Source organism: Carlito syrichta, unplaced genomic scaffold, assembly GCF_000164805.1.
Source record: "Carlito syrichta isolate Samal-C Ts95f unplaced genomic scaffold, Tarsius_syrichta-2.0.1 Scaffold315831, whole genome shotgun sequence".
NCBI lineage: Eukaryota > Metazoa > Chordata > Mammalia > Primates > Tarsiidae > Carlito > Carlito syrichta.
The window spans coordinates 557,663-575,913 of NW_007259927.1; the positions used below are offsets into that span (position 1 = coordinate 557,663).

Here is an 18,251-nt window from a genome sequence, read left to right on the forward strand (position 1 = left end):
GGGCTCCGGTGATCCTTCCGCCTCAGCCTTCCGAGTAGCCGGAATTACAGGCACGCGCTACCACGCCCGGCTGATTTTTTGATTTATTGTAGAGATGAGGTCTCGCTGCCCAGGCGGGTCTTGAACCCGCGGACTCATGCAATCCACTCACCTCAGCCTCCCAAAGGCGCGGGATTACAGGCTGAGCCACCGAGCCCGGCTTGTTTTTTTTTTTGAGTCAGAGTCTCACTCCGTCACCCAGGCTGGAGTGTAGTGGCATGCTCATGGTCACCCCAGTGTTGATCTGCTGTGCTCCAATGATCCTTCTGCATCAGCCTTCTGGAACTACAGGTGTGCGCTACCACGTCTGGCTAGATTTTTTTTTTTTTTTTTTTAATGTATTGTAGAGACTAAGTCTCACCAAGTTGCCTGGGCTGGTCTCGAACCTGCGGGCTCAGGCAATCCACTTGCCTCGGCCTCCCAAAGTGCTGGGATTATAGGCTGAGTCTGGCCAGCCACTGTTATTTTGAGTTCTTTGACACTCAGTGCTAAACCTTATACTGCTAGAAATGGTGCTCCTGGCAGATGGTGCTGAAAGATCCAGGGTGAAGTTGAACAGGGAGACAAAAGGAAATGGTCATTACAAAAGCTATGGGAGAGGGGATTCTGTAATGTTTTACAACTCTCCTGGGGCTTGTGAATTTATCTGTCAACGCTGTGTATGGAGGGAATAAAAACAGAGCAGTTCCTGGTTGTGAAAACTTCCATTTAATACCGGGGCAAAAGTGTCTATCCTAAATCCCTACATACCTCTGTTCTCCCTGACCCTTCCTCTACATTCTTTGTAACACAGGACATGTCACAGTGGGGTAAACCCTCTCAACTTTGCCCTGGCAAAAAACACAAAATATGTAGTTGTTTGAACCCTCTGTAGATCCAAGAAAGGCAAGTGAGTGAAATCCGTAATGGCTGCTTTATTCACTCATGACCAAAAATGTTAAAGGCACTGTCCAAGACCCCTTTAAAATTCAAAAAGAAGACGCATGACACTGACATATAAGGAACTGACCTTGTCTTCAGGTGGCGCTCCCTCGTTATTCCAGGGATGCAGCATCTCTATGGTGCCAGGTATGGGGGTAAAGCCTTTGGCACCCTCGCCACAGTGGCATACCAGCAGTAAAAGTGGCACAACTGCACAGACAAAAGTGAGTACAGAGATGGTGAATCCTGATGTATTTCCACATTTCTTTTTTTTGAGTTGGAGTCTCACTCTGTCGCCCAGACTGGAGGGCAGTGGCCGCTCCCGGCCACCACAGCCTCGACCTGCTGGGCTCCTGAGATCCTTCCGCCTCAGCCTTCCAAGAAGACGGAACTACAGGCTCACGCTGCCACGCCTGGCTGATTTATTTTGAGTTATTGTAGAGGCGAGGTCTCACCAAGCCTGGGTGGGTCTTGAACCCGCGGGCTCGGGCAATCCACTCGCTGTGGCCTCCCACAGTGCTGGGATTACAGACTGAGCCACCGAACCCTGCCTATTTCCGTATTTCTGTTGCATAATTCTGGAATTACTTCCTGGAGTTGTCTTCACTTTTTTTCTATTATTTTATTCAATTATTCTATATTTATTATTTATGATTCTATTTATTGTTTCATTATTGTTTATCATTATATTGCATATTATATTATATATTATGAATATAATAATTATTTTATTAGTTTCTATTTTTTATTTATTTTTAAATTTCTTTCTTCATCTGGATCCAACCTCTCCAAGTTTGTTCTGAGTTAATTCCACCCAAGCCTAGAGACAGGATGAGGGAGTCTTACTGATTCAAAGGCATGTTCACCACAAAGAGACTGTTTGTGGTTACTGAGTAGATTACCAAGACTGGATTAGATACTACCCAAGTCATAAAAATCAACTTAAATATTACATTTTTGTAAACCACTTTCCAATTTAAAAAAAAATCACTATCCAAAAAAAAGAGCTATTAAAAAGATCAAAATCTCCTAAAAGTAGAAACAGTTTAATATATTCAAGTAAACTGCTATATTTCTCCCTAGAGTAAAATTTTGTACAAGGCATGACTCTCTGAAGTCCCAATTAATCTTTGAAGTATCTATTTTCTAAAATGATTCTACATTAAAATATCTTAGACTATATTTAACATTTCATCTAGAATTCAATACAATTTCAGAGTCCTCTAGGGAGGAAGCAAAGACCAACATCGGCCCCTTGATCAATTCAGGAAATATTAACCATATCTGCACTTGCATTGATGAACTGACTAACTACCACCCAGATTCTTTTATTTATTTTTTGAGTCAGGGTCTCACTGTTGTCCAGACTGGCATGCAGTGGCATAATTACAGCTCACCATAGCCTCCAACTCTTGAGTTCAGGTGATCCTTCCTCCTCAGCCTTCTGAGTAGCTGAGACTACAGGTGTGTGCCACCATGCCTGGCTAATTTTTTGATATTTTGTAGAGAAGAGGTCTTGCTACGTTGTCTAGGGTGGTCCTGAACTCTTGGGCTCAAGCAATCCTCCTTGGATTGTTATTTTTTTTGCTTCCTCGGCCTCCAAAAATGCTGGGATTACAGGCGTGAGCCTCCGTGCCCGGCCAATGGGTGGTTTTTGGAAGACTTACGTAGCAGGAGCAAAAGGGCCAATATCATAAGCGCCACTGCTGCGGGTCCCAGGCCCACATAGGAGTCACGAAAAGCTTCCACGCAGCCGCTGCCATCCAGGCACTCACAAACCGTAAGTGTAAGGATCTGCTTCTCAGGGCAGCTGAAGCCCTGGTTATCTGAAATCAGGAACTGAATTTCACTTCTCCCGAGCTTCTGCTCGCTTTGCTGCAACAGCACATTGGTACCTGTGAGGGCGGAAGGCAGAGGGAAATAAAAACAAGTGATTACCAAGGAAGGGGGGAAATTCAACGACAGAAATGTTCTTGAACTGCTGATGATATTTAGTTCTGGTTGAAAGCTTTATTTTCCCTTCACTTCTCATTGAGTTCACCCTATGTGTTCGTGAAAGTTTGTCCATAGACTTCAAATATGTAGTTTCAAAAGCAAAGGATCAGATCTGGACTCCTTACTTTCAGGATGAATTGCAACACATACGTGTGGTCTACCAAGTGTCAGAAACTGTTCCATATACCAGGAATACAGTAATAAATAAATGAGGAGTTAAGTGACATTTCCATAGAATGACTGTATTTTACAATTTTTTTTTCCCTTCCAGACAGGTTCTAACTCTGTGCCCAGGCTGGAGTGCAGTGGCATGATCAGAGCTTACTGCAGCCTCAACTTCCTAGGCTCAAGTGATCCTCTTGCCTTCAGTTTCCTGAGTAACTGAGACTGCAGGTGGGCACCATCACACCCAGCTAATTTTTTGACTGTTTTTTTTGTAGTGTTGGGGTCTTGCTATGTTGCCCTGGCTGTTTTTGAACTCCTGGCCTCAAGCAAACCTCCTGCCTCAGCCTCCCAAAGTGCTGGGATTCCAGGCATGAGCCACCATGCCTGGCCTATAATTTCTTTTTTTTTTAAATTAAAAAAAATTTTTATTTTGAGTTGGAGTCTCACTATGTCACCCAGACTGGAGTGTAGTGGCTGCTCCCAGCCACCACAGCCTCGACCTGCTGGGCTCCGGTGATCCTTCCGCCTCACCCTTCCAAGTAGCTGGAAGAACAGGCGCATGCTACCACACCCGGCTGATTTTTTTTTTTTATTGTAGAGATGAAGTCTCACCAAGTTGCCCAGGCGGGTCTCGAACCCGCGGGCTCAGGCAATCCACTCACCTCAGCCTCCCAAAGTGCGGGATTAGAGGCTGAGCCATGGAGCCCGGTTTACAATTTCTTAAAACAAACAAAACTTTTTAATTTTCTTTCTTTTTTTTTTTTTTTGAGTCGGAGTCTCAGTCTGTCACCCAGGCTGGAGTACAGTGACACACTCATGGCCACCGCAGCCTTCACCTGCTGGGTTCCGGCGATCCTTCCGCCTCAGCCTTCCAAGTAGCCGAAACTACAGGTGCGCGCTACCACGCCCAGCTAATTTTTGATTTATTGTAGAGATGAGGTCTCACCAAGTCGCCCAGGAGGGTCTCGAACCTACAGGCTCAGGCAATCCACTCACCTCAGCCTCCCAAAGCGCTGGGATTACAGGCTGAGCCACCGAGCCCGGCTTATTTTATTTCTAACAAGAGAAAAGCATTACACATTTATTTAAAATAGGTTTTATGTGACATAAGAGGCCTTTAGAAATAAAGCTCCAAATAAGCACGGAAAGTATGTATCTTTTATAGAGAATTGAACAGAAGCATGATTGGAAGACAGTGAGGTATGATCTAATAGTAATAAACCAGGTGAATTTAGCAAGGCCTGTTTGTTCAGATATTTTTCTGGCATCTATGTGTGACATCTTTCCCTCTGGGTATAGGGAAGAGGGTCTTCAGACATATTTTAGAGGAACGTTAGAGAATTATTTTATGGTCTGTTTTAGGGAGAAATATGAAGGAAAGGCGAGAGAGACTTTCCTGCTTTTGCTAGTTTCTCAACAAACAAAACTTTATTAACAAAAATTTCAAACAGAGACATAATAGAGAGAAAAACATAACTCCCATGCTACCCATCCTCTGCTTTAATAGTTTTTAACAATGGGCTGATCTTGTCTGATCTATTTCCTGCTCTTTGTGTATTTAAAAAAAAAAATTTCAAGCCTACAGAGAAATTGAAAGATTATTACAGTGAATATAGATAGATAAATCCTTCACTAATTGTTTACATTTGGCAACAATACTTTCTTGTCCTCTAAACCCCCACTTTTATTTTCTTTAACTTTTTTCTTTTAGATTAGAAAATATAGTTTATTTAGAAAGTAAATGAGAGAGAGAGAGAGAGGAGATTCACCTCCCCAAGGTAGCGGAGAGGGCCAAAGCCAGGAAACATGGCCCGGCCATAGCTCAAAGAGCACGTGGTCACACTGTAGCTTAGCAAGGAAATGGGGGCAATGGCCTGGCAATGGCCTTCTTTAACTTTTTTTAAACTATTTTTAACTATTTCAAAATAAGTTACAGGTAGCACGCCATTCTTCAGTGTGGAGGTCCAGCCTCCCCAGAGCAGGGCCTGAGGTGGGGGGAGGGAATGAGAAAGACAGACAAGAGACAGCGGAATTGGGAGGTCTCTCTCCTCAATAGATGAGAGCCTGTTTATTATTTAGCATGCTTTTTATATAGGGTAAAACTAGGGCAAAGTACAAGGGATTATTGTAAAAACAAGCAGTATCAGCTTTTGGTCCAGGTGTGATTGACGTCATGTCCCTTTGCTTTATTATAAAGTAATAAATCAAGGTTAGGGGAGATGAGCGAACCACAGTGGAATTATGTTATTACTAGAAGGCGAGCTGTTTTGTGTTTCTCTTTTTGTACCTAGGGCTTTATTGTAGTTAAGACTTTATCTGTACTACGTATACCCGGATGTGTGGGCATTTAAGACACATCATGTAGCAGGCTGCATTTGTCACAGTCTGCCTTTGGCTAGGATGCAGAGCTTTTCAGCGAGACCTTGTCTACAAGCTTGGGGTACTCAAGGCCCACTACGTTTTACATAGCAGGCTGTATCCCTCACCTGCCTTTGGCTAGAATGCAGAGCTTCCAGGCGAGACCGTTGCCCACAGGCCTGGGGTACTCAAGGCCTGTTACAGTGGCAGTGCCTGTCTGCTCCCCACATCACATCTGCTCCGAGGTGAGGGAGTATAAACTTGGTTCCTTGAACACAAGCCAAGAACACAAAGACCTTGTCAGCTTATGCTCTGGTCTCCTTCACTTCAGTGTGCCTTTTGAGAGCAAGGGATATTAGCACTTATTATTAGTATACTAATACTATCCAATATGTAACTCTATGTATAAGTTAAATTTATTGGAGTTTTAATGTATAAGGATCTCAGGGAGGGTTTGTTAATTCAGATCACTGAAATACATAAGAAAGGAAACAAAATATACTCAGTCTGTAAATGCAACTTGAAATGTTGAAGGTGTTTAATTTGTAAAAGGGACCAAACATGACTCAAAGCCTCTTAAAATGTTTGTAAACATCTGTTAGACACGAAATAATGTTACACAAAAATAATGTAAAGTAAACCTGTAAATCAAGAAAAACTTGGGCATTATATTTGAAGCTTTTCTGAAATGACTACTACTTTTTAAAAAACAAAATAGTTTTCTGGATAGACTATTCTGTATTCAAAACTACCCTAAGGAACACCAACAGTCTCATACCAATCCATCACATGGTTCACATGTCCATACGTCCAAGATATAGCATTAGGGAGGATCAGATAAACCCTTTGTCATGTTGTCTCTCTCATGTTCTAGCTGTGTGATTTGGAGCAAGTACTTACCTCATGTTAAGTCAAGGATTCCTGGGCTGTAGCCAGGGAATAATGCTATGAAGTAAGCACTCAATAAGATAAGCAAAGTTAGGGCTAACAGAGTGCCTGGCACATAACAAGTGCTCAATACATTGCTATTTTCAGTGGGATTACTGTTACTACACTTCAAGATTTTTTAGAAGGCACCTACTGTGATTGTGGTACTTAGAAAGGCTTGGTACTCTCACCTTATGAGACAAAACTACTTTGAGAGCTATTTGGAGAACACCCAGCTACCTTCAAGACATTTTGGAATGTTTTTCTTTTCTCCATAGATATATATAAGATACTAAAAATACCATAAAATATGCTATGTGCATATAGGTTCAGAACCTCATTTTAGAAACTCCTTTTAAAAACTATATTGGAAATGTAATTTATAAGAAGAAACGTAACCTATATTATAAATATTTTAGATACCTATCATGCTTAGTATTTAGATTCTGGTGTGATGGGATGATTTTGCTTACTTTCTTGGTGTACTATCTTCCATTTTTCTGCCATTCCTTGTGGCTTGTCAATGATAGAGAAACGGAAAGGTCCGCTGTTTGGGTATCCATCTGGGTCCTCTGCAGTAACGTTCACATACTGTACGTCGTTACAGATATTCTGCACTGGTTCCACCAGCATGGGACAATTGTCATTGATATCTTCAACTGTGATAACAACGGTGCCAGTAATGGTTTTTCTGGGATGATCTTAAAAATAAGAAAGAAAAAGTATGTACGTTCTGATCCTATTGCTGACAACGGACATAGTTTGAATTTTTTTGCCAATTTGGTATAGAGAAGGTACAAATTACTTAGGGACCAAGTCTTATCTTTGAATACACTCAATACATAGAAATATAAGGGCTTTTCCATTGGATACAGTAGGTTTAACAATTTTTAAAAAAATATAGCATCTCATTATGTTGTCCAGGCTAGTCTTGAACCCTTCTTTTTGAGTCAGTCTTATTCTGTTGCCTAAGATGGAGTGCAGTGGCATGCTCATGGCTACCACAGCCTCGACCTACTGGGCTCAGGTGATCCTTCCACCTCAGCCTTCCAAGTAGCTGGAACTATAGGCACGAGCCACCACACCCGGCTAATTTTTTAAAAATTTATTATAGAAACAAAGTTTCTCCAAGTTGTCCAGGTTGATCTAGAATACCTGGGCTCAGGCAATCCTGTTGTCTCAGCCTCCCAAAGTGCTGGGATTACAGGTGTGAACCATTGTGCCAGGCATCTCAAACTCTTGGCTCAAGAGATCCTATTGCTTCAGTCTCCTAAGGAGCTAGCTGGGGTTCCAGATACAGGCCATCACATCTAGCTGAGCTTAGGTTTTTATACATGATCAGAACAAAAGTATCTGATGTTGGAGAATAAACATCTAAATACATATAACAAGGAAAATACCTATTTAATAACATACCTTCTGATATAACCAAAATCTTTACAGTGTATGTACCATTATGGACGTATCTAGATTCGAAATCAGGAATTTTTGCAAGTTTAATTTCAGATGTGACAGAATCCACAAAGACCCAATTGTCTATATCTTCCAGTTTTTCATATCTGTTATAAAACAAACATAAAATTAATATTGAATTCTGGATAAGCTGAGAGTCTATAATTCTATCTAGAATCTATAATTCTGTAATCTATCACTCTCTTGAGCTTAATTTCTAATTAAATATGTTCTTGTTATAGGCATTTATTTTGAATGTTTTTAATTTCTTGAAACTATCCTGAAAGCCCCTCTCTTTACTGCATTATTACACTTAGAATCTTCCTCTCTTTACTGCATATTACATTTAGAATCTTCCTTATCCCTATGTATATATTCTTTGGAGGTGGGGTCTCACTGTCTTCCAGGCTAGAGTACAGTGGCACGATCATGGACCACTGCAGGCTTGACCTCCTGGGTTCAGACGATCCTCCTGTGTAACCTGGGAGTAGCTGGGACTATAGGAGCACACCACCATGACGGCTAATTTCTTTTTATTTTTGTAGTGATGTGGTCTCACTATGTTTCCCAGGCTGCTCTCGAACTTCTGGGCTCAAGTAATCCTCTTGCCTTGGCCTCCCAAAGTTCTGAGAATTACAGGTATGAGCCACTGCACCTAGCCAAGAGTGACAATCTTGAGCCCACTAACCCAGGAGGTTTGTAAGTTTCTCTGCAGTCTGTTCTACAGCTTCTATCTAAGCTCCTTTAAATGTGCGGCATGCTTTTGAGGGATAACTTAGTTATACAACAATGTTTATTGGGATATTAGCAACGTTTAAAAATCAATGATTGTCATAAATGGAAGTATCTAAAAATGATGGGATATTATTGATTGTTAGGTAGAGTTGGCTAAAAGTAAAAACAATGCAGACAAAATGATTTCTGAATTTCTTCTCTCAAAGCAAGGAGAATTTGCGTAGGAGACAATACTGAAAAGGCAAGGAGAATGCTCTTTTTATAATATTTATGTAACTGATGCTATTGAGTTTAACATAAACATACCAATACAAATCAAACATATCAGTATCTTGGTTCAATCAATCAAATTGACAATTTATTTCCTATTAAGTGGCTGTTTAGGCAACAGGAATAAGTGGCTAATTTTAGCAATATTTATGTGTGATGCCATTTGAAAACATCCAATTATAAACTTGAACTAAATTTTTCTGCCTCTTAATAGTCTTATTAGTAAATAATAATACATTTGGATTTTCACAAGTAAATACTGGATTTCATGTCTGAAAATGTACAGCTTGAATTGAAGTTGCTGTCTATGACTCCCCAACATTCACACTTATAATACAGGTACAGTATTAGTAATAATGGATGCTTTGTGTAATCTAATTTAAGGAATCTTCTAACTGTTCTCTGTTGTAAAAGTTAGACGCCATTTAAGTAGCATAGCTGCTCACATGTTAGGCCCCCAATCCATAAGCAGCTGATGCACACGAATAATTAGAAAAACAGTAAAAGCCAAGGGAACAATCTGTGTACCGCTATTATCAACATTTCAGAACAGCAACACAAATCAATTAGGTGAACACTTGGAAAAAAATTGAACTTGGCTGTGCCTCCCATTCCTTATCTGCAAAATAACAGGCTTGAAATGATCTTTAAGATCTTTCTCTTTCTAAAGTCCTATCATTGTATGCTAAAGAACAAAATAACGCACTTGAGAAATGATTCATTATTCCTCAAGGCAGAACACGGAATCTTTTGATACACACATAGCCCCAAAGAAAAATAGCAGCCAAAATTAATTGATTATGTGGGAAACTGAAGTTTCAATAGACAGCCACTTTTTATTAGTAGATAATTAGAATGTGTAAGCTTCTCAGTGGACAGAAGTGAGAAATTGTCATATAGAACATTCATTCTCAATTTGGGGGATTCAGTTAGGGTGTAGAATCTTGTTAGGTATAGAGCTGTGGGAATTAAAACTAGACCACATAACTCAAGAGAAGTAGGGCTGGAGCCTACAGGCTGGTGGGCCAGAGAGGGTTACCAAGGCACTACTGAAAACAATGTGGAAGCTGTTTGTTATTATTACTTTTGAATAAGGTTATTTGATGAATTCCATTAAAAGAAGATTCACTAACAGGAAGGAAGTTGTTGAAGAGCTTTTCCACATTCTCTTTCTAGCTATAGTTAGTCAAGCATCCAATTATAGTATTTTATGAAGTGTTGGCATACAGGGCCTGCTCTGGTCTGCATGTTGGTAACCTCCCAAAATTCACATGTTGGAACTTAATACCCAGTATGATCACATTGAGAGATGGGGCCTTTGGGAAGAGATTAAGTCATGAGAAAACCACTTCATGATAAAGGGGGCTCCAGGAAGCTCCCTGCTTCTTTGGCCATGTGCAGACACAACAAGGCACAACCTTGGAAGCAGAGAACGAGACTCACCAGACACCAGATCTCCTGCCTGGTGCCTTGAGTGTCTGCCCCACCTCCAGAACTGTGAGCAATAAATCTCTGCTGTTTATAAGTTACTCGGGCTAAGGTATCTTTGTTAGAGCAACCCAAATGGACTAAGACTGGAACACAGACTTAGGATAGTCAAGCAATGAGGAACTCTGACATTGAGCAGGAAGTCGCTAAAGTTGTATGTCTTGGGCAGCAAGTGGAGATTCTTTAAATTTAATTGCAGTGACAGTAACTAGAACTCCATAAATAATAGCTGTGTAAAGAGTAGTCTCCCCATGGCATGGCTCTGAGATCTAAGATGTAAACTTTATTTGAAAATTTAAAAGTATCATGCAAACCTAAGATGTCAATATAAAGTGGACACAATCTAGTCACTTCCCGCTCAGTGGTGGCATCTAGAAGGTTCTCAGGAAATGTATTCTGAGGAAAGGTCACCATGATCGAGACAAACGTTGAAAGGTTCACCAATCTCTGAAGTAAATAGCATGGTTTACATGAAGACTCATTCCCTAGATTAATGTATAAGTAAAACTGGTTTCCCTATTCTAAAATACATTATGCAACTATTTATCTTAACCAATCTTGCAAACATTAAGACTTGTGGTAAATGTTACCTGCCATGTTCTCTTCAATAGCCTAAGACAGATTTTAGAAAGTTTTTTTTTGAGTTTTTCTTTTGTTGTTTTTTAGCCTCTTCTAGCCAGAACTGTTCCAGTTCTAGAACCCTCTTCATATGCAGGTGACTGAGGAATGAGGATTCTGGTAAGAATTCTTCTCATATCTCAGTTACAGGCACAACTTGAGAATTTGAATCTACCAACCTTTGGGGAATTATAATGCTGGGATGAAAAGGAATGAAGTGCTCGAATTTCATGACAATTTTTTGAAAATAGGCATTTAAAATTACTTAATGTGAGGAAATATATTCATAACTATCTTACTTTACACGGGCTTGGCGTCCTGTGTCTTCATCCAAAGCTTGAAATTTCCCGATTACTTGCCCTCGGCTTGATCTTTCCATGCTCTCACTAGCGTGGACAGAGATTGTGCTGCTTTTCAAATAAAAGCCTTCTTTCACATTTTTCACTTTGACTTTGATGGGAATGGAGGTTGGCTTATATTTATTCCTAATGGACTTGTGGAAAGCTGCTTTATTAGTGACAATAATGCCGACGTCAAGATTCTTCATTACTTCATAATCTACTTCCTAGGAAGGCAAAACCAAAGGGGATTTTTTTAAAGTGAGAAAATAACTAGAACACACACACATACCTACATGCATGACTACTTTTTTATTTTTAATGTTAGAATACTTTTTTTTTTTTAGTGTGGGTTTCACTCTGTCCTTCAAGTTGGAGTACAGTGGCACAATCACAGCTCACCACTGCCTCACCTTCCTAGGTTCAGGCAATACTTCTACTGCAGCCTCCCGCTGAGGTACAATAAGCCAAAAAAAAAAAAATTAGCTGGCTGTGGTAGTACACTTCTATAGCCAGCTACTAGGAAGGCTGAGGTGGAAGGATCACCCATGCCCAGCAGGTCGAGGCTGCAGTGACTGTGAGTGTGCCACTGCATTCCAGCCTGGGTGACAGAGTGGGACTCTAACTCAAAAATAAATAAATACATAAACAAATAAGTAATAATCTGAAATAATGTTTTCCTGATTTAAAAGAATTAATGGACATTCAACATAGATAAATATCCTTAAAATGTGTTCCATGGGTTCATTTTGGTGAAAAGAACTACATAAATAGTAGTAGCTTGGTAAGCTCTGTCCCCCTAATATAGATTTGCACTGCATATTAGTATATTACAATATGGCAAACGCCTGGATTAAAGAATGAAATCCATGGATTTTCACATTTGTTTAAACAAAGGACATAGCCCCCTCCTTTTTAGCATAATACTATAATATCTAGTTTGCTGTTAATTCCCCATGAAAAATTAGCCTTCCTTCAAACAATCCTTTGTGATAGTTATACTTGTCCATTTTACATCACCAGTTGATTACTGTATCTATACATTATGGTCCAAATTTTTCATTTTCTTTTTATTAGCATTTTCATAGTATTCTATTTAGATGTACTTAATTTACTTAACTATTCTATTATTAGGCATTTGGGCTATTTGCAATTTTAAAATATAATTAATATTGCTCAGAATATTTATACACATTTTTCTTCTGTTGACCTATATCCTATGACTAAAAGAATGACCCAGTCAAAGTTTATTTAGGACCTGTTGTTTTTTATTTCTAGTATCTCTGAACACTTTTGTTTGTTTCTTTGGTATAACGTTAAATACATTATGTAGGTTTCCATGAATGATAGCAATGCTGTTGTTCATTTGGCTTTTGGATGAGTCATTATGAATTTCATTTTTCCCTATGTAGGGCTCTGAATGGCTAATGACTTCTGCTTCCTTTTAAATATGGATCACTATGGTGTTGAGATAAGAACACAACAGAAAATGACTAGAGAAAAATACACTCTTTTTGAGTATAAAATCTTTGGGAAATTTCTTTTAATTCACTCTTGCCTTTGACATGTTTGTTTTGGTGGCATGATGTGCTGAATGAGAAAATGTTCTAGAGAGATGTCACTGATATTTGAAGACCAAGACAATGTTTAAAAAATGAGCTAGATGTTGGGGTCATAAAAATCACCTCCTAGTGTCTGTCATAGCCATAAAATGCTTCCAAGCAAATGGATAATTTCCAGCATCGTGAGTAATAGATGAAGGCATATACCTCTCCTTTTAAAAACTGTCACATATTTTGTCATTTTCATTTTGCTATTTCAATATTTTAAAGTTATTTGTTTTTGTTTTTTTTTGAGTTGGAGTCTCACTCTGTCGCCCTGACTGGAGTGCAGTGACCGCTCACGGCCACCGCAGCCTCGACCTGCTAGTCTCCGGCGATCCTTCCGTCTCAGCCTTCCAAGTAGCCGGAATTACAGGCATGCGCTACCATGCCCGGCTGATTTTTTGATTTATTGTAGAGATGAGGTCTTGCTGCCCAAGCGGGTCTTGAACCCGCAGACTCAGGCAATCCACTCACCTCAGCCTCCCAAAGGCGCGGGATTACAGGCTGAGCCACTGAGCCTGGCTAAAGTTATTTGTTAATTAACAATTAGCTGTGAATTTTTCTATCTCTAACTCTACTGCAAATAGAGCTAGTAATTTTTTATCTCTATTTCCATTTTTAAAATTCTGTTTATCTTCTTTCTTTATTTATTTTTTTGACAGTTTCACTGAGGCTATAATTTACATACACTTCATCCATTTTTTTTGAGTCAGAGTCTCTGTCGCCCAGGCTGGAGTGCAGTGGCACACTCACAACCACCGCAGCCTCAACCTGCTGGGCTCAGGTGATCCTTCTGCCCCAGTCTCCCAAGTAGCTGGAACTACAGGCAAGCACCACCATGCCTAGCTAATTTTTGATTTATTGTAGAGATGAGGTCTTGCCAAGTTGCCCAGGCTGGTCTTGAGCCTGTGACCTCAGGCAATCCTCTCAGCTTGGTCTCCCAAAGTGCTGGGATTATAGGTATGAGCCACCGGGTCCAGCCCTGTAATTTTCACACTCTGTTGTTTTCATGGAAATACTAATTTTACGGTCTTTCATCTATACCCCCTCTTGGTAGAAACAGCTACATCCCTTTTTTGTGCTATCATAGTATACTGAGAATAGAGTCATATATCACTTAACAAGGGAGATATGACCTGAGAATGTACACAACTTCATCCTTATACATCATAACATGTACTTACACAAACCTTAGATGGTGTATCCTACTACACTTAGGCTGTATGGTATATGAAGGCTACAAACCTGTATAGCATGTTACTGTAGTGCACACTGTAGGCAACTGTGACATGATGTTTGTGTATATAAACATACCTATGCATAGAAAAGGTATAATAAAAATACAGTATAAAAGATTAAAAAATGGTACACCTGCATATGGCAATAACCATGATTGGAGCTTGCAGGACTGGAAGGTGCTCCGGGTGAGTTAGCAGTGAGTGAATGTGAAGGCCTAGGACATTACTGTATGCTACTGTAGATTTTATCATCACTGTAAGCAGACGACACTAAATTAATTAATTAGCTAACTTTCTGAGTTGGAGTCTCACTCTGTCACCTAGGCTGGAAGGCAGTGGCATGCTCACAGCTACCGCAGCCTCAACCTGCTGGGCTCAGGCGATCCTTCCACCTCAGCCTTCCAAGTAGCTAGAACTACAAATGCGTGCTAACACGCCCGGCTAATTTTTTTTAAACGTTATTTATTGTAGAGATGAGGTCTCGCCAAGTTGCCCAGGCTGGTCTCAAACCCCGGGGCTCATCTTCTCACCTCGGCCTCCCAAAGTGCTGGGATTACAGGTTTGAGCCACCGTGCCCAGCCTAAATTAATTTTTTTAGAAAACTACCTTCAATAATACATTAACCAGAGCTTGCCATATCTTTTTTTACTTTACAAACTTTTTAATTTTTAAAACTTTTTGACTCTTTTGGAATAACACTTAGCTTATAAAACACAAACACATTGTACAGCTATATAAACATGTTTTCTTTCTTTGTATCTTTATTCTATAAGCTTTTCCCTATTAAAAAATTTTTTTTTTGTTAGAAACTAAGGCACAAACACACATATTAGTCTAGGCCTCTACAGGGTTGGAATTATCGGCATCTTGTCTTCTATCTCCACATCTTGTCCCACTGGAACGTCTTTTGGGGCAATAGAGCTCTCATCTCCTATGATAACAATTTCTTTTTCTAGAATACTTCCTGAAAGACCTGCCTGAGGCTGTTCTATAGGTGTCTGTTTGCTTTTGAGTCGGGGTGTCACTCTGTTGCCTAGAATAGAGTGCAGTGGCACCATCACGACTCACTGCAGCCTCCTGGGCTGAAGGGATCCACCCTCCTCAGCCTCCCGAGTAGCTGGGACTACAGGCGCCCGCCAACATGCCTGGCTCATTTCTTGATTTTTTGCAGAGACTAGGTCTCACTGTGTTGCCCAGGCTGGTCTTGAACTCTTGGCCTCAAGTGATCTTCTTGCCTTGCTCTCCCAAAGTGTTGGGCATACAAGATGTAAGTCACTGTACCCAGCCAAGTTTATTATTTTTTTTAAAGTAGGAGTATACTTTAAAATAATGAGACAAATATAGTACAGTAAATACATAAATCAGTAACATAGTTGGTTATGATCATTTTCAGGAATTATGTACTATACATAACTGGATGTGCCCTACTTTCATAGGACCATCAGTGAGGTAGATTTGTTTACACTAGCATCACCACAAACATGTGAGTGATGCATTGTGCTATGACCTTGCGATGGCTACAACATCACTAAGAGACAGGAATTGTTCAGCTCCATTATAATCTTATTGGGGCCACCATCGTGTATGTAGTCTGTTGTTGACCGACATGTTACGTGGCACAGAACTGGACCTCTAGTCCAGCATCTCCACCATTCATCAATGTATGACTGTTTCTTCTTATATTTGTTATCAACTTTTGTATCTCAAACATCTGGCATGGTTGCATTTATAACTGATGACTAAAAATTATGTTTATTTCTATACAAGCAGATGAATGTATATCTGATGATATTACCCATTTTTTCAATAATCATAAAATGTCTTCTCTTTGAAGTAATGTTATTCAATTTTCCTCTGCTTTTAAAAAGGTGGTTTAAATACATATGGTAGCCTATCAATAAGTAGTGCTCATAATTATTACCGTGAAACTTCAGGTTAATTCTTTTAACCTACAGATTAAAATGTATTAAATGAATTCTGTTATACATTTATAATCATTCTTCTTTTTACTGTTAGATTTTTACCTAGTCTGTTAACATATTAAGTTTTTGTAAAAATTTGGAAGCTTCTAGAGTCAATTTTTATCTGTGTATAATATAATAAAATAGTACTTTGAAAGCTATAGCTTTGCATTTTCTTTTACAGTTTGGTAAGGCAATTCTAACACAAACCATTGACAAATACACTGACTTTATTCCCTATTTTGCTACATACAAATCCATCTTGTAGTTTTTGTTGAAAAAGTTCTTGTGGGGTTATGAGATACAAATATATAAGACCCGAATGCTGGCCATGCTTCTCTTTAAGCTTTGGCGCCCCCTCCCTAACCTTGGGCAGGTGAATGTTCTCTCTCTCTCTCATCTATTTTCGAAATAAACTATTTTTTCCAATCTAAAAAAAAAAAAAAAAAAAGGCCCGAATGCCTAATATGACTATTTAATTTTTCCTTCATTGATTTAATGAAGCATAAGAACTTAGGACACTTTGTTTCCGTATGTGACCCTCATCCTACTTACATCAGAATCACAAGTGGATTTTTGTTAAAAAGGCAAGTTCCTGAACCTCACCCAATGAAACTATATGATGATGGGACCCCAGAATCTGCATTTCTGGTATGTGGTTTTACCAGGTGATTCTTAGGCATACTTAAGTGTCCAGTTAGCACAGCTTTTGTTTTTAGAAGTTATGAGTAAGGTTATATCTTTACTGCAAATTTGATAAACAAGAGGTAGGAGGCACCACAGAAGAAGCAGCCATGATCTGAGGACACTTTATCAAGCATGGGCTACAAGCAGTCCTGGAAATGTCCTTTGCAAGAGCAATGTTGGTATCACGCTGTCCGGCTAGGACCAGAGTCCCCTGATCTGAATTTGAATTGCAGTCTGATCACTTCCTAACCACAGAACCTGGGCATTCAGGGATGACCTGCTTCTCAAATCATTGTGGTGCTAGTTAACTGAGTATATAAAACACTTATCAGTGTTCAGGCCTCAAAATATGTCAGATTCCTCACCAGCACCAACCTGTTCCTTCCCAGACTTGAACCCTCAGTACTTACCTTAATAAGGGTCAAAATTCCTTCATTAGTCTGAGTGTCTGTTTCTATGTGGAAATAACCCTCTCCGCCTCCTGAGGCAAATGTAAAATTTGCTAACCAGTTATCAGAGCCTATTTCATCTGCATCGAACACTTTTATGCGCATAACTTCCACATTGACTTGATTCTCTTCAACCGTCCCTTCATACTGCAAGACAGGAACACAAGAGTCTCATTTTAATGTAATACACATGTGACATATTTTTATAGTTTGTGCTAAAATTGAACAAATAGTTACATCTACTATTAAGACTATAGTTACCACTTCATTTTCAACTACAGGTATGTTGTCATTCACATCCAAAATACGAATCTGAACTTGAGCTTGCTTCACAGGTTTGCCTGTTACTTGTCCATTACCATCCCTTGCTTCTACCGTCAAAGTGTAGCTGCTGTGTTCCTGAGGAGCAAGGAAAAATACCCAATGAGGTGAAAATGAATCGCTCCCCAACCTCTCTTTCTGGTTTTGGTTTGCTTTAGCACTAGGAAATGTACTACAGTATATTTTACTTATAAATAGGTTTCATGATCTGCTATTATTCATGTGAAAATATAACTTATTTGCATTCAGAGCTTTTATAGAAGAACAGAAAAACCTAGAGAGTTGTAGATGGTCAGATTCTTAAATATGTCATGGGTGATAAGAGGAGATAGTTTACACACAGGACACTATTAAGAACATGGTTTATTCCAAGCTGGAAGTGAGGGTGGGACTGTATAGGAAGTGATTCTTCCAGCCCCACATTTTATTCTCAGCTGTGAAAACCTGGGCCCCAAAAACATTGGCCCGTGAAGGCAAAACTGGGTGAACTTTATCCAGAATTTCCCAGAGACATAATTCTTAGAGAATGGGTCCTGGAGAACGATGTCTCTATAACAAATAAAACAGCCAGGCTTGGTGGCTCAGCCTGTAATCCCGCGCCTTTGGGGGGCTGAGGTGAGTGGATTGCCTGAGCCCGCGGGTTCGAGACCTGCCTGGGCAGCGAGACCTCATCTCTACAATAAAT

At 39.8% G+C, this 18,251-nt stretch overlaps 1 protein-coding gene across 1 annotated transcript in view; it reads right to left on the minus strand.

Moving 5' to 3' along the window:
• Positions 1-18,251, minus strand: part of DSG2 (desmoglein 2) — a 53,877-nt gene that overhangs the window by 4,828 nt on the left and 30,798 nt on the right. Inside the window, exons 7-13 of the mRNA XM_008073387.2 lie at positions 17,507-17,644; positions 17,207-17,392; positions 11,268-11,533; positions 7,822-7,964; positions 6,879-7,106; positions 2,628-2,855; positions 1,049-1,170 (exon numbers count right to left, since the gene is read on the minus strand). Of these exons, the coding sequence (XP_008071578.1) occupies positions 1,049-1,170; positions 2,628-2,855; positions 6,879-7,106; positions 7,822-7,964; positions 11,268-11,533; positions 17,207-17,392; positions 17,507-17,644 (1,311 nt within the window). The remainder of the gene's footprint in view (positions 1-1,048; positions 1,171-2,627; positions 2,856-6,878; positions 7,107-7,821; positions 7,965-11,267; positions 11,534-17,206; positions 17,393-17,506; positions 17,645-18,251) is intronic.